Source organism: Musa acuminata, chromosome BXJ3-1 (genome assembly GCF_036884655.1).
Source record: "Musa acuminata AAA Group cultivar baxijiao chromosome BXJ3-1, Cavendish_Baxijiao_AAA, whole genome shotgun sequence".
NCBI classification, from domain to species: domain Eukaryota; kingdom Viridiplantae; phylum Streptophyta; class Magnoliopsida; order Zingiberales; family Musaceae; genus Musa; species Musa acuminata.
The window spans coordinates 14,588,302-14,605,455 of record NC_088349.1 but is presented as its reverse complement, the minus strand read 5'-3'; the positions used below and the strand labels follow the sequence as shown (position 1 = coordinate 14,605,455).

At 35.2% G+C, this 17,154-nt stretch overlaps 1 protein-coding gene and 1 long non-coding RNA gene across 5 annotated transcripts; one reads left to right on the top strand and one right to left on the bottom strand.

The window, feature by feature from the left end:
* The first annotated feature begins 1,883 nt into the window (after positions 1 to 1,883).
* On the top strand, positions 1,884 to 2,960 carry LOC135628452 (uncharacterized). The gene is made up of 2 exons (XR_010492865.1): positions 1,884 to 2,553; positions 2,773 to 2,960. It is a non-coding gene; the product is annotated as an uncharacterized LOC135628452 (long non-coding RNA).
* Positions 2,961 to 4,783: 1,823 nt separating this feature from the next.
* On the bottom strand, positions 4,784 to 14,884 carry LOC135580794 (cold-responsive protein kinase 1-like). 4 transcript variants are annotated; one of them, XM_065134903.1, is made up of 9 exons: positions 14,770 to 14,884; positions 14,578 to 14,675; positions 10,573 to 10,708; positions 10,301 to 10,416; positions 10,002 to 10,212; positions 9,669 to 9,906; positions 9,270 to 9,420; positions 6,293 to 6,693; positions 4,784 to 5,094 (listed from the first exon to the last, which is right to left on the bottom strand). In XM_065134903.1, exons 3-8 carry the CDS (start codon positions 10,640 to 10,642, stop codon positions 6,328 to 6,330), a joined length of 1,152 nt encoding a protein of 383 aa, XP_064990975.1. In that variant the 5' UTR covers positions 10,643 to 10,708; positions 14,578 to 14,675; positions 14,770 to 14,884; the 3' UTR covers positions 4,784 to 5,094; positions 6,293 to 6,327. The 4 variants fall into 4 exon arrangements, with proteins under 4 accessions (XP_064990975.1, XP_064990980.1, XP_064990977.1 ...); XM_065134908.1 differs by having other exon boundaries at positions 10,113 to 10,212; XM_065134905.1 differs by having other exon boundaries at positions 10,301 to 10,407.
* Positions 14,885 to 17,154: the final 2,270 nt, after the last annotated feature.

Below are 17,154 nucleotides of genomic sequence, written 5' to 3'. Positions count from 1 at the left end.
TGATATGCTTAAATTAAAATTATTTCATTTTAAATCACTCGTAACTCACAATATAACTAATCATTGGTAATAAAATCTCGATAGAATTCTCTCTCAATTAAATTATATCAAACCTGCAAATTATATCAATGTGCTAGTAATTTCACCTATAATCAAATGATTTTATTGTTATCAATCAAATGACTACATGATTCTATAAAATAATCTTCTTGACCATAATGTCTAACTAAACCATTTTAGATTATCATAAAATTTTGTAGAAGAGACATATAAAACAAGATGTATACTAAATTTTAGCTCAAAACATAATAATTAAAAGACTAAAATACTCTCTCAATTCAACTATTATTATCTATTCTGTTTTGTTGAAACTGGATTGAGGCTATCTAAACTTATATACTTATATCTTGGTGCACACATATGATATTCATTTAATTCCAAAACTTACAAAACTCTAAAAGATCCTTTTAAGACATCAAAAAAATAAGATCTAATCACATCCCTAAGGAGGTTATTTTAGCTCGAATAAATCATCTTAAAAAAAAAAAGATTCTAAGTATCTCAAATTAGAAGGCTATGCACTAATCTTAGATTAAAATAATACTAGAGGTTTCAGAATCATATCAAATTTATACATAATATATCTAAAAATTAGAGGTTAATTCAAAGATTAGGCTAATTAAAAGTAGCTAAAAAGATTTAGTTCATAATATGTTGAATTAAAACTAAGGTATAGCGATGGAAAACTTAGGTTTTCTTACCTTCTTCTTCCTTATAGGTGCTGAAAGAATGACCGAAAAAGGAGAAAAAAGATTATAAGTTATCAGGTAAGTAAGGATGATGAGGCCAAAATATAATAGAGGTGATTAAGAGATTATCATGAGATATAGGGTTCAATCCTATTAAGCCTCATCTCAAGTTTTTTTAACATAATTTTAGTGTTATAGTAACTTAATTTGAGCTAAATTTAGTTTATCAAAGATGACATATTTCAATCTAAATTTATCATTCAATCTCCTTTATGTATCGTAACATTTTTAATGTAACACTTTTTTTTAATTTTTATCTCTACTTAATTATCCATTACTTCATCTATCTATATATAAGTAACTTATTATCTTCTATATAGATGATGTTTGAATCTTAAACTTACTTCAATCATTATCAAACTCATAGAATCACTCAAAAGCTTATTGTAATGAGAAAGTCTCTTGTAATCTATGTATGCATGTGTATTACCGTAACTTTATACTCAAATCTACTAGTATAATTATATTTATTAAGCCGAAGGATCATATTTTTTTATTGCAAAACATAACATAGGCATTGATGCTTTTATATATGTCAACTAGTATTTTGAAGAACTTTGTGCATAATATATTTGAAAGCATGTACTTCGATTTTAAAAATTGATAACATGAGTATGTCATGTATCATATTTTTTAAGCACATACATAAAAAAATATATCTTTAGTAATGATAACATATGTATATTATTTATGCTTCTATTGACTTATTAGATATGTTGTTTGTGTGTGTGAATAACTTTGACACTACAATTAATGACTAATCTAAGAAACATTTATGACTAACAACAAATCAGCATCACATGATAATTATTGTGGTCCGCGGTGTTCCACATCTTTCATCTATCCATCCATCTGTATTGTCTCTTTCAACCATAATTTTATTTAAGAAACACATATTTGTATCTCAATTATATATTAACTCATCTTTGCATCAAATATTAAATAAATTAAAATTTTATATAATTTTTTGACATCAACTTAATTTATCAGTAACAACACGGATCATTTACTTCCACTGTTATGTGTGGGACAACTGCTCGCACAAACTCACATGAAGAACAACACCTTTTTCAGATCAAACCTTAGTCAGATTGAAGGCTTGGTGGTGCAACTGGGTCAAACCGCATGAACAATTATATTGCAGGTTCTCTTCATGTCACATTGACTTTTAGCCACTGCATGACAAGCCATTCAAGCAATAAGCTGCTGTCAACTAATTTCCGATTGACGGTGAGGAGCTATCTGAGAGAATCTGAGTCAATCCAAGTGATCAAGACAAAATCCACTGCGCAAGCAGACAGGAGAAGGAACATCCCCACACCTGGGAGCCTTCTCCTCTCTTTGTTTCCCCCCTCTTGAGTCCCTGAGAGCTTGGGAGTCATGGCAGCTCTCTCACTCTTCCTCTCCTCCAGTATCCCCACCGGCACCCAGTCCCACAGCTACAGTTAGAGAGAGAAGCATCTGAGGCCTTGACTGTGATAGGGTTTGCCAAGCCTGTGTTAGCTTAGCTTCTACATGGCCTCCCCCCACTCATCATCATCTCTCTCTGTAAATGGAATTGGTGGTATAGATCCTTACAGGAAGTGGAAGAGCTTTATAGATTTGACTTTTTGATCACTGTGAGAGAAGCAATGAGCTTTCTAATCCTCTTTCTACTTGGTCTTGCATCCTTAAAGAAGAAGAAGAAGAAGAAGAAGAAGAAGAAGAAGAAGAAGAAGAAGTGGCCATGGCGCAAGGATCACAGGTGACAAGGGATGTGCCTGGCTCCTTGTATGCCACACATGTAGACCGATCCACGGGCGATTGGTTACTGTGGGTGGTGTGCAAGGAGCCAAGCATGCCTCTCTCTCTCTCTCTCTCTCTCAGGATGCAGCAGTACTTCTATCTACTATTTCTGATTTTGGGTGAAGGAATTATGGATGACATAGTGGTCATTTTAATGATCGTCCCAATTATTTTGCAGGATTCGAAGGTATGATGATCACCTTAACTCTCATCTACTGTTGGTAATCGAATGTCTTGTTGTTGCTTTCTTACTTCTGAACAATAATGACCTGAGAATGTTCAAGCATTTATCTCACAGTTTTGGCTGATATTAGTTTGTTTGAAGTTTTACTATTTCATAATAATATAGAGGATTTCATGGATTCATACTGTATCATGAAAGTCTCATGGGAGTATGGTTTTAATATGATCTTCACATACCTGAAAGATGCATCCTCTCTCTCTCTCTCTCTCTGTCACTCTCTCTCATGTATCATACAAATAGAAAAACAACCATTCAACAGTGTCATGGAAAGTAACAAGCTTCCTCCTCGTTTCATCAGTTTGTAGAACAAGTTTCGTTCAGGGAAAGTATATCCTTGTGATGAGCATATTTCTTTTTGGTCTCTCTCTCAGATATGGAATTTTTACTGAGAATCCCACTTTTTCTTTTCCAGATAAATCAGTGTCTCAGTGTCAATGGCAACATTCATAGAATGCATGGAGGGAAAAAGAATTCATTTCTGCAGATAAAAATTTGTGTCCATATAAATAAATAAAGATCAGAAGCTCAAAGTATATATATATATTTTTACCAAAAGAAAATAACCACATTACTTTAGAAAAAGAAATGCATAAAATATTACTGAGGATGTTAGTCTTCCTTCCAAAACCTACTAGTTTTCCCATTTTTAGCAAACACAACAAGTCAATGGGCACTTCTTTTGCCTCCCTAAAGGACTCCAAAAAAAAACAAAAAACAAAAAAAAAAGGGGATCTTTCTGACACAATTGTACAGTGACCACAGAAGCTTCTCTTCCTATTTCAATTGTACAGTTAGCTTCCTTCTTCAATGAAGGACAAATCCCCTGATAAGATGACCTACAACCCTTCCTTACTCTGCATATTAAAAGGCCCATTAGAATTGAGTTGGTGCAATCAATCCTACATCATATTTCTGCAATTGTACCATAGCTTGACATATCTCCTCCCTTTTTTCTTCAGACAAAACCATAAGGTTACTATTCATAACATATGAAGCAACATTATACACATGCAGCTTTATATATATATATATATATATGTATGTATGAAACCTTTAACCATCCTTTAGGTTTTTCTTTTATATTTGCATAGACATTTTTAACTCAACAAATTGATGTTAAATTGTACACTGGGAGAGAGATTACATGTTAATATTAGATGATAAAGAGAGGTCAAGATTCACTAGCCATCCATGCCAAAGATTAGTTGGGCACCTCTGAGATCTAAAATCCCAATTCAATGTATCACTCTTTGAGTTGTTTCTTCCTTGATTTCAATCCATAATAGAAGCAAAATCAATTTACTGATGTCAGTAATATTAAAGTTGTTGGGGTGGAATTTAGAAAGAGTTTTGATTACTTGAAGGCAATCTGACTACCAAATCCACTCATCCAAATCTCAATTAGGCAAGTTTAGATAAAGATAAAGCACAAATTGGTAGAAAATTATTACTCACTTTTATGTGAATCAAAGGCCAAAAGAGCATGTTGGTCATTTCCCTCACATGACTGGACTGAACTATCACAGTTCATCATATTTTTGATACGAGCTTTCTCATAGTCACATCAACAGAAAACAACAAAAGATCTCAACTATAGCTTTGTTATGTCAGTAGAATTCGAACTGTCTCTTTCTCTCTCTACCTTCTGTCAAAATAATAACATCAGTAGCTCACTCCTAACATCGATCTTTGTGCAAAATGAGTGCCATGTGATTAGCACCATTTCGAGAGATCACTCCTAACATCGATCTTTGTGCAAAATGAGTGTCAACCACCTCGAGAGATCAAAATTCAACCCACTCCCGATATCGATTTTTTTGTGCAGAATGGGTGCCTCGCGATTAACACCATCTCGAGAGATTAAGATATTGGACGAGATCTAGGACTCTCCTGTGGATGAGATTCGATTCAAATCAAGTCGGGTTATTAACACAAAGGCAACCACTAACAACAGAACAACAGTATTCGTGCTTCCAATTGCATTATTTGGACAGAACAAGAATGGTCAATTGTTACGAGGAGAAGGAATGAAGTTTAATGTGACAGCAACAGATTGCCAAACTTGTTCATACATATCCAGTTGAGCAACAAAGCAGGTGGTATTGATTCAAGATTCTTGTGTTCCTTTTCCTAGCTTTGAAATCAAGGAGGGTATCTCATTCTCAGAGAAGCTCTTCAGCAGTGCAAGCTGATTCATAGCAGACAAATGGTTGCTGTGGTTGATTAGTGGTTGAAGAGATCTTGAATCCACATGACCTGGCAATTGCATTCCAAAGCATTACATCAATTCTCTATATAAGTCTAAAATTGCTGCATGCAAATTAAACAAGGAATCCGAGATGTATTTGCATGATGCAACCAAAGTAGGAACTGCAAATATAGGCACAAGTATTAAGCATGGTTGAGAAGTACAATGATCTGCACAGAGCCTATTATGAGATATTGAACCTTTATGAAATGATACTACACTCTTTGAGAACACACATTGAATGAGAGGCATAAAAGACAGTGATTAGTTGATGTCCACTGAACCTTCTCCTGCATCATTTTATTTTTCACATACTTCTATCAGTGAAGAGCCTGTCCAAGCTCTTCATGAAGGTTTTGTAGGGAACCAAGCAACTATCTTGAAAGCCTCAGAGCATGAACAACCTGACACTAGACACTACTAGAATATTTTGCATCCCTCTCTCCATGATGCCTTCAATGAGTTCCATTTGCTTGAACATATTCTTCTGAACTGGGCTAAAACTTTCCTCGTTCTAATCCCTAAGAAAAAAAAATCCCTCCTAAGTTTCTTTTCTTAGTCCTATTGCTCTTTGCAATATGGTCTACAAAATTCTTGCCAAGGTTCTTACCAACAGGTTGAAACCTCTGATTGATCTTTCATCTCTAGCAGATCCTTAGATGATAGCATTCACATTGCCCACGAGTTAGCTATGATAGAATTTATAACTCGAAGGCATTTCACAAATTTTTAACTCACGTAAACAACATACAAACCAAGACGGGGTTGGAAGAAACAGCCTTAGCTAAGGCGTTCACTCACATAAGCAACATACTGACCAAGACAGGGAAATATGACTGCAAGCATTTCTTAATAAGCATTGCCATTTCATTCAATAATCTCATACCAGTAGTAATAGAAGGATATAAAGTACAAGTTGGCCTATGCCTAAGCACTTTAAAAATCATACAATATCAGGTACAGCAACAATAATCTCATTCATTTAAAAGTGATCATCTAAAAATAATCGAGCATTAATTCCATCTTGATGCTCAAGATAAAAAAAATTTGCCTTCAAGTCTTTTAAGCTCCAGCAAATACCCAGATCGACAACTATCGGTATCCCAGAGTATTTAGACAAAAAAGAACATGTACTCAAGGATCAAACAACAGAATTTTTTTTTCACAAAAAAAAAAGTTACATGGACTATACATGAAGTTATGTACCTCGAGATGAATTCTTTTCTTAGTGATGTTTCAGCTCAATCTGATATCACTGTGAAGGTCATGGATGCATGTGTAGTATTTTCTGATGACAAGGGTGAACTACCATGACCAGATGTTACGAGGGAGCTCGTATGGGGATCATTAACATTGTTCTGGCTTCTAACTTTAAGTTCCATCAAGTCACTAAGTAGTCCAGGCTTTGTGATTTTCTCTAAGTTGACATCCTTTTCATCAGTCAGCATCCTGGCAACAGTAGACATTGAAGGGCGAAGCTTCACAGTGTCTTGTGTGCAAAGAAGCCCAACCTTCAAGAACTTGCAAGCTTCATCGACGTCTAAATCATCAGTTAACGAAGTATCTATGATGTTTGCGATCTCACCATGCTCGTATAGATTCCATGTCTGCAATATGAGAAGTCTAAGAATTATGTCTGGGACTATGGATTATTCAATTATGCAATATGAGGAGTCTAAGCATAGGTTTACTTTTGAATACTAATGTAGGTTTCTCATGATGAGATTCAGATTTAGCAAAACTTCATCAGTGGTTTAACACATTTGAATAAGCAGACAAAAGTTTAAGCTGTTCTTTTGTTTTTTTTTTTTGACGTGAAATCTGTGAGAAAGCCATTATGTATATAATGTATAAAAGAAGTAACCTATTGAAAATTAAAAATGAACATATTTAAAAAATGACCAGTTTTCCCTCTTCTTAGCATGCATAATAAATTAAAAATGAACATATTGAAGATCTTGTAAATATTGAAACAAAGTAATGATATAGTAATTAAAGAGTAGTTCAAATTTCAAAATCTTGCCTGATCGTACACTAGTTGTTGCTTCACATTAACAGGAACCAATTTTCAGTTGACTGGGATGTAATGATAAAAAAGAAGCACAGGCATATAAAAAGGCATAGGCAAAAACTAACAGCATAAGATTTCTGCACAAGACTAATGATAATTTGTACCAATTACTTTTAACTATCTAAACCTAAAAAAAATCTAATCACTTTCATTAATACAATTACTGAATAGAAGCCATTGATTTTGGTCAAATAACAATTAGCAAACTTCCTCATTCTCTCACTTAGGTTTGTATCTTTAATATATTCCTTCAAAGATTATTTGTCTATCACAACTTTGTTTAGACTATCAAATAGTAATTTATTTTAAATTACCCATATACCTAAACAAAAAATCCTAAAGGCATCTAGTAGAATTCAAGGATGGTTCTTTTTAATAACTCATAGTACAATTTTCAAAATTTTGTTATTCTTTTTGTTAGAGCAACCTCTCCAATATGTTGGGAGGCTAGGTATTAGAGACTTGCACCTTGTCAAGAAGTATGTTCATTGTTATTCTCAATGGTTATGATTGTTTATGCTAATCCTTAAAACCTTCAGAAACCTCACCATTCTGCCTTCAGAATGGGTATTCTCAAGAACATATTTAGATCTTTGTTGGGAAGGCTTAGCAAATTTTCTAGGTGTTGATACTTGTGACAATACATGGGAGCATCCTTGGATGATCAGCATTCCCCTAGGAAGGTGACCTACACATATAAATATAGTAAATGTGGATAAGATGATGAGGCATGAGAAGGTGACTGGATGGATTGACAATAGTCAGTGGAACAATTTTGCTCTTACTAACTTGTTTCACTATTGCACAAACTTTTTATTCTTCCCTTAAAGATGGGAGGCTTGCCCATAATGACAGATGTGCTGGCTGTAGGACAATGTAACAATTAAACGTGGTTCTTATGGTCAAAATATTTCGATGGAAACCTTTATATGGTAAGTTTCCAATCTCGGAATGGTTCTCCAGATTACCCAACTACCCTATATCCCGATGCTCTGTTTGTCAATAATCCTCTGATTCTGCCAGACACATTCTCTTTCAATGCCCCTTTGCTCTGAGTTACCGACAACTAATTCAGGCCAAACTTAAGCATCAACTTTTCTATTTTGGGGCATGGCCTCTTGGTCCTTGGATTACTGACGTGCAGGATTTGGGGAAGAAGTCAGGGAGAATTCTTCTTAATTTGATAGCTAGTTCCCTTTGGGCCCCACGGAACCAGCATAAGGATTGTGATTTTCATAACAGCAAAGTCCAGATTGAGCCATTATAGTCTAAAGCCTTTGTTTTATTTTGTGCGGAAACTTTCCCCACAAGAGTCTGAGAAGCTAGTGGGATACTTTGAACTGGAAAGGTTAGTAATGGCTCTTCTAAGCAAAAGTGTTGATATAGCTAAGTGGGTTTTTTTTCTTTTTTTTAGGAAAGCTCATTCTTTGACAGTGTATGCCAGCAATAAAAGTACCTCATGTTTGGAAAGGTGACTCTCCTGGTTACCAAGCACTTAGTAAGCATACCAATACCTAGTGTGCATGACCTGAATTTATAAGTATACTACATTTAAGTCTCCAATTCTGCATAACAAAAAGAATGCGGCAAGATATGAAGCAAAGTTTTCTTTTTTCCTTTTCTATGCAATACGTAAAATACATACATTTTTTTGGGTGTGCCCAGTTATGCATCGGTTTTCTGTATAAGTAGTTACCTATTATTTAAATATTTAAAAGAAACATTAAAATTTAGATACTTTGATGTGCCTAGTTTGTACTTTTAATTTGATAGAGCTTGCTGGAGGAATAAGGAATAACGTGATAAAAAGTGCCAATAGTAAAGATAAGAACTAAACGTGTTTCCTTAGATTTGGTTTGTAGAACTTGAAGTAATGACTCTTCTCAGAATACATGCAGCCTATATGATATTAAGTTCTATGTCATCATCAATAACAATGATTACATGGAACATTTGGTTACGTACCACCCTAGGCCTATGGACTTGAATAACAAAATCATTCCAACAAAAATATGATTGACATGAACCAAATAAAGCCTAACTATAAAACAAATATTTTTGTATTCATATGGAAAGAGAAACATTCATCGATATCTGAGTAAATTTTCTTACCCTCTCAAGTAGAAATTGTTCATCATAAGGTAACCTTGTGTTTGTGTTACACCTGCCAGTAACTATTTCTAGTAGGAGTACTCCGAAGCTGTACACATCTGACTTCCGGTTCACTTGCCCCTTAATTGCATATTCAGGAGCCAAGTAACCTCTGCATAAAACAAAAAATTTAATAATTAAAAAAATGAAAACAAGGTGATAACCAAGTTGGCCCAGAACGCAAGTGGTTTTTATATTGTTTTGCATCTAATTGCCAGATTCCATGCTCTAGAGTGATAACATCAGACCATGAGCACATTTAGCAGTTTCAAATCAATTTCGAAGTTGTTATTGTACTTGAGTTTATTTCTGAAAATTACTGAGATCATTATAAGCTAGAAAGAAAGTAATGGAATTTACATTGTTCCAGCCACTCGAGTGCTGACATGGGTTATATTTGGTGGCAGAAGCTTTGCTAAACCAAAATCGGAAATCTTGGGAGTAAGATCCTTATCAAGAAGAATATTGCTTGCTTTAATATCCCGGTGAACTATATGAGGCCGGACTTCCTCGTGCAGGAATGCAAGTCCACGAGCAACACCAATGCAAATTCTTACCCGTGTTCTCCAGTTGAACTGGATATTACTGCAGCCAGAACCTGAAAAATCAATACTTTAATATATAATCTGATAGCATCAGAAGTATAAATCAGCACTTAATTAAGAAAAAAGCACCAGCAGGAAATTAGGATACCAAGAAGGGTTTGCGCAAGGCTATTATTCTCAAGATAATTGTAAACAAGTATTCTGTGAGTTTCTTCAACGCAACAACCATGCAGACTAACAAGATTCTCATGCTCGATACCAGAGATCACAGCGATTTCATTCAAAAATTCTGGTACTCCTTGTCTCGACTCAGAGGATAGCACTTTTACAGCAACAATCTTCCCATCTTTAAGCTTTCCCTAAACCAATTAACTCAAAGTTAGCTAATCAGTAGAAATTTTTCCTGACTTAAATAGTAACAGTTAATTCAAAGTCCAAAGAATTCACCTTGTAGACAGAACCAAAACCTCCCTCACCAACCTTATTGGTGAGGCTAAAATCACCAGTTGCATTTCTCAATTCCTTGTATGAGTAGATTCTAACATTTTCAATTCCTGGAATATCTAGAAAAGATTTAACAAAATCAACAACTCATTGTAGGTAGAAAGAACTCTTCAGAATGCAGTCGGCATGAACATGGAAAATATGAATCCTAATTTATATCAAATAAAAAGAACTAAATAAAACTTTATTTAGATTTCAACATGATATGTGTCTACCTTCAAGATGCTGATCACTTTGTTGTCCTGAACAACCTATCCTCTTAAATATGAAAGAGAAGCAAGTCATAATGGTATGACTGAACGACCAATGTCTCTGAACGTTGACCTTGCGTTTTGTGAATTAAAAGGTTTCCTGCAAAAGTAAAGACTTGACTGAGGAAATATATCATTCAAAAGTTAATATAAACAGAAACAGAAATTTTCTTTGGTTCAGATTAAAAAGGTGGAGAAATCCTCCACCTAGAGAACCATTTGTGAAACACTTCGACATCTCATCCACAAGAACATGTACCTAGAACCAAGGTTTGCCGTACCATAACATACCGTTTAGTACGAGTGGTACATACCAATCCAACAGGGGACCGATATGGGCGGTTCATCGGTACACCCACATGTACCATGTGTTGGTACGGCTCGGTACGGCTCGATATAGCTCCATACGTATTGTACCGACAGCTGGTCGGTACACCGGTACGGACCGGTAAGGCGAATTATGCACAGAACCTCATAGAGATGAAGACGTAGTCAACACGATCAGAATTTTGTTTATTTAACTAGGTATACAATAAAGGAGACACACAATACTTGGTGTTTTTTTATCTTTACTCAAGTATTATGAAAAGGAATCATGTTCCTACAGTGATGGATTTATCGGATTTGTGCCCAAAATGTACTGTGTTGCCTGATATTTCTTGTTCCTTTGGAAAATCGAATTGCAGGATTAAAATGGTCTAATTTTCCAGACTGATTAAAATGGTCTAAACCAGCTTTTCATTGGACTTGACCACCTTAGAAAGAATGAACTGGTGATCTATAAAACATAAAACTTGGTTTATGCCATACGGACTTTTTCACCTGGAAAATGTCGCTTCTGTTAGCTGCTAATCAGAGAAGAAAGTGGCTGACAAGAATGAGCAGAGGAGTATCATGAGGAGAGGATGACAAAAAGTCTGACACCAATGAGTTAATTATTTTTGAGCTTTTTATTTTGCATTTTCTCTCTTCTTTTTTGTGGCACCAAACCATGCTAGCTAGTACAGTATGAGACGGGTCTGGGGGTTTGAACTTAAATCCATACCTAACACATAATTGATCATCTTTGTTTGGACAAATCCTATAAATGAGCCTAGTAAAGAACAACTACATTACTTATTTCTGATTTAAGAACTTGGTTCTCTCGACATTCAAGAACTTCTATATTGACTAATACACCATTACATATTTTGTCCCCTTTAACTTATATCTTCCCTTATCCACCATGAATCTTGAGTTCAAAAAAGGCACCCAATGTATGAGGCATCTTGCCTCATATGAAGGTCCATGTATGAGGCATATAAGGCTCTTGCAGGATCTAGAGGGGTCCATAGATGCATCTTATCAAGAGGCTATTATCATGACTCAAATCCTAGATGCCCAGCTCACATACATCAATAATCTCACAGTGACACCAGGACTCATCCTCTATCATGAATCTTGATCAATTTGTAAAATAATGCCTCCATCATGTAGCTTAAACCACCTTTAAACTGTCTGATTTTCATAATCTACTGTTGCTTTATGGCTTTCACTAATAAGATTTGACAAAGCTTGTCAATATCAAGATTTCAGTGGCTTCCATACGATAAAAGATAACAATCTTCTCAAGGCTATTTTGGCCACAAAGGCCAACCAAAACTAAAAGCTAGGCAAGGACAAATGCACTAAGTTCACTCAAGTGAGATCAAACCCATGATGCGCTGCTAAAAAAGGGCCTATCACCCTACCAATGGGGCAAATCAGCAGGAACAAGAGTTAGATGTTTAATTAATTGCTGGACCTAGCACATTTATGAGTTTTCAGTATAGTATATCCACTTTCAATATGGAGGTTCAAGTCAAGGCCAAACATTCACAAAATGTTCAGCATCATGTTTCAGGATATATATAGCTGAACTCAAAGATTCAAGAACTTCTATGGATTGGTGCTGGAATAAGTCAAGCTTAAAGAGAAGCAGCATCAAGCTTTCAAATTTCATCCTTAGGGAGTGATCCTCCTTTGTGTGACTAACTAGCCAAATAAGGGGAAAGAAGAAGTATCGCATTTATGACTCTTGAGCACACCATGATACTTTAATCCATGATCTTGAGCATAAGTATGCAAAAGGTCCAACAGTACACAATTTTTCAGGAAGAACAGCTAAATTCAAATACAAAGGTTGGAAAATTCTAAAAAAGGGTGGACCCAATGCATGAGGCTCTCACCAATGCGGGGTCTGGGGAGGATCAATGTACGATGTCTTACCTTTAAATATTTAAAGAGGCTATTTTTGTAACTCAAACCCTGGTCTCCTAGGTTGCAAAGTATATAAGCATAGTATTACTATATAACCTTTAAATATTTAAAGATTGGAAAATTCTATTACTATATAAGCATAGTATCAAAATTTCTATTCTATATAAGCATATTTTTAAAATATTTACCCATAAATTATTTTTTTGCTGATGGATTTGCACTCAAATGGATTTAGGCATTGGTTTAACCACTTCTAGTCATATATGACTTTCATAAACTTCCCTAACCTTCTTGGCTGAATGATTAGTAGATAAATAGTCACCAATCAAGATTTTAATTTGCCAGGTTAAACCAAGCAGAATGATGACCATTACCATTCTTTTGACCAATTTGATGGATAAGATCCAGTCATGCTCATTAGAAGTGATGGATAAGATCCATTACCATTCTTTTGCCCACAATTTCACTATAAACAATTCTAAATCCTTCCCTGCTATTTCCATTAAACACACCTAATGCTATAGAATAAAAAATAAGTAGAAGTGATGAAAAACACAAGCGGAGATGCTGCAACATATCAAAATTTGTAGCATACAAGAAGGTTGACACATATCTATTTATAGCCCTATAAACTTCAGCATAGTCGGACTTTACACCGAACCCAGACGAGAAAACGATATAAATTTCTAAATTTGAAACAGATGTGGATTACCTAAACTGTAACAGGCCCGTATGTGGAAACAGACCCTTTGGTACCACCATTTACCTGTTAAATTTTCTAATATAGTTTCTTCCAAAATTCTTGTTGGGTGTGCTGATTTTGCTTGATTTCAAGTTGCAACCAACACAGATATTCTCATTCCCCTCGTTTGACTGTTGCATATCGTTCTACAACTTAGGTCCAAATGCTCACCATCTCAATTAGTTATTCACTACTGCAGCCAAAAATAACACGACTACAATAACAAGCCTCCTTTGTGTTAAACAGACCTATTTTTCAGAGTAAACTAGAACAATTAAAGAAACTTAATATGAACCAACAGGGATCTTTTCAAGTACCCTTATTTCAGTTACAACTTGCAACGTTGACCAACAGATAAACAAAAGTCCGCAGAAGGGATTGTTTCAAAAGATTATACAAATAACATGAAGCTAAAAATTTAAAAGGTCTAACAAACATATAGCAAGGAAAACATGGCTATATAAATTTGTATATTATTTGCAAGCCCAAGACAATCAGAATGAAATTTTTAGGAACAATATTCCACTTTTAACTTTGTGCTGTTTTCCATGATTTCCTCTGGTATATAACACCAAACTGAGCCTGTCATGGATAATTCAATTACCTAATTAATTGCGCTATGACGCCACATACTACTCCCAAAGGAGAAAGTAACAATTGAACGTCAAAATATCTCCTTTACTAAGCAACTACACGAAGTTCCATCTGATACACAATTGTAGCGAGCCCAATCAAGAAAGTCCAACACTATAAGCATTTCTTTCTTCTAAAAGGTAATGTACAGCTTCAAAACTCCGCCAAGGAAAAAGACAGCACACGACATCGCTTAGCCCACCCAACTAATCTCAAAAGGACTCCGAGTCTAGCTCATCAAGAACAAGTAACATGCAGCTAAAATCATAGCAAACAAGAAACTACACATAGAACACATATCGGAAAAAAGAAAAAAGATCCGATCTTGAACTCTAATTAAGAAAATTGAAACACACCTCAGATCATGACCGGCGAGCCAAAAAGTGCCACCGGACCGACGGCGCACGTTAGCGCTCCAAGCCAGGGGATCAGCTAAACCCACCACACCTTAGACCTGCGATGTTGCATCTGCAACGATTAAAATAAGAAGCAACGCCGACAAAGGCGCAAATCCACCGGCCGACGAGAAAACCCGAGGAGAAAGTTACCGGGTGCGGCCGGACGGGGGGCGGCGCGAGAAGGTGCGCACGTTAGGAGGCAGCCGCGGGGGTGGGAGCTCCGCGATCGCGTGCGTGGAGTAAACTCCGGTAGACAGACCGCTTCACAATTAATAGCACGCTGACACAATCGGACCGGGCCGAAGAGTTGAACCATCAGCTTCGATAGACCAGACGAAAGAACGAACCGGGTTCTTTCCCGTTATCCCTACGCGATGGGAAATTGATCCCCGCCCAAGGAGGTCGGAATGAGCCGATGAAATGAACCGGGCGGCTCGATGGATGACAAGTTGAACCGGGTTCATGTCCTAAGTGTGAACCCCCGTCATTCAACAGCACACGATTGTGCTAACTCGTGTCCTACCAATCTTTGACTTTTCTTTGACTTCGCTCAGCTGGTCAACAATTACCTGCTTCTTCCGATCAATCTTTATCCGTCCAAGACTAATTTAGGATTCAACTCTCTCCTCCAAAAAATATATATTTATTTGTATATTTATATATCTTGCTACAAAAATATAAATTAATATCAGCAATCCTTTATCATGATTTTTCGTATTACTATTATTTTGAAATGTGAAATCGGCATTAATTTATTGATCGATCAATGGGTCATTACGAATTTAGGACACATATACTAATATTTATACATTAAAACTGAACAATTCGTAGAGTTTTCTTATACATATTAGTATATAGGATGTAATCAAGCAGTAAATATTTTAGGGAAGAAGAATAATTTTTCTTCTCTACTAAATAATTTTAGTGGTGCCGATGAACACTAAAAGAATCTGTATTCGAGAATTAATCTTGAGAAAAATAGAATCTAAATCTCCTTTACCAAGATTATTTCTCATCAACCCATTTCCCTATATTGGATGATTCCAATTATCTTGGCAGCACCGGTTTGAGGTAGTGCAATGTTTTGATATGTCAAAAAGGGAAGAGACTGAATGGATCATTTTACATGTTTTTGGTCTGCCTTTGACTGCTGTCGTTGGAGGATTGACACAATCCATTCTTCTTTTGGCCCGATATATATTAATACAAAGAGATTAGAGATCTCATCATTAAGTCAATCTATCATTCAATGACTGGAATGGAAAACGGGAAGAAAGAAATATAGATGCATAATTTCTTTTTCTTTTTTCTTATTTGACAATGCAGTTTATTTGCATGAATTATTTTAGTGTCTTGAGCCTATGTCACGCTCAAAATTATTAAGGAGTAGTTTTATGATATGTTTCAAATCGTTCTTCCGATAATATTAAATTATCTGTAAAAAAAATTTAAATTATTAGATTATTTTTTTATATAACTTAAACTTTAATATTCAAACGAACTAAGTAATCAATCGATAGATATACCTAGTTTTATTACTAAAAAGAATGACAAGACTCCACAAGTGAGATCATCGATTCTATGTATATATACATTAATATGATATGTTCTATGTATATATACATTAATATGATATGTTTGTCAAACTCAATCATAAAATTAATCTTACGACACAGTGTATTTATGCACTACATGCTTTGTTGAGTTTAGAAAAGTAAAAATATGAAAATAAAAAAGAGATGTGAGTAAAAAAAATTTAAAAGAGTTCAAAAAATTGAGAGAGTAAAATGAGTCGAAAGAGAAGAAAAAAAATGGTTTAAATTAGTTAAAAAAATCTTTTTCTAAATCTCAAACGATTAAATTGATCATTTGAAATATGTCAATCTTAGCATACCTACTGATAATATCGTTACCATCTAGTATAACCTAATACAGGTCAAATAATTAATAAAACTCAATAAAAAATGATTGACGTATTGATTGGTACATTGGTACATACCAATCATACCAATACATACCAATAAAAAATGATAAAGCTCAATAAAAAATAATTGATAAAGCTCTATCATACCAATACATACCAATCATGCCAAACGTTATTCATTGGTACATCAAACCGGATTACATCTTCTGCTTTGAAGACATCGACCGTCACTGCTAACACCTTTGGATGAAGTCCATGCTAATATGAAATAGAAAATGAAGTGTGCTTCCAGAAAGCATATTTATTTTATTATCACTTTCGTTTGGTGGCTGATGCTTCATGCATATTATACTTGCAACTTCTCCTGGTTAGATCACATGACAATTATTCGGGGTGTGAAGTCAACATCAGCAGCTTCTTTCTAGCTTCCTACTGATGATGTGGGATGAATCTTTTTCTTTGTCGAAGAACAGCATAACTTCCCGTTCTACACCAACTGCTTATCTTTGAATCACGACTGTTCTCTACGTGAGAAAGCTGTAGGAAAGAGGAGGGCGGCTGTTAAGAAAAATCATTGTCGAGGTCTTAATTAATCCAACACGATTCGATCT

Excerpts from the sequence above, each read along its gene's own strand:
- LOC135580794 (XM_065134903.1), bottom strand. The coding sequence starts at position 10,642 with ATGACTTGCTTCTCTTTCATATTTAAGAGGATAGGTTGTTCAGGACAA. Across the intron at positions 10,417-10,572 it reads AAGTGATCAGCATCTTGAAG|ATATTCCAGGAATTGAAAAT; the intron begins GTAGACACATAT and ends AATCTTTTCTAG. Across the intron at positions 9,421-9,668 it reads ACTCGAGTGGCTGGAACAAT|AGGTTACTTGGCTCCTGAAT; the intron begins GTAAATTCCATT and ends TGTTTTATGCAG.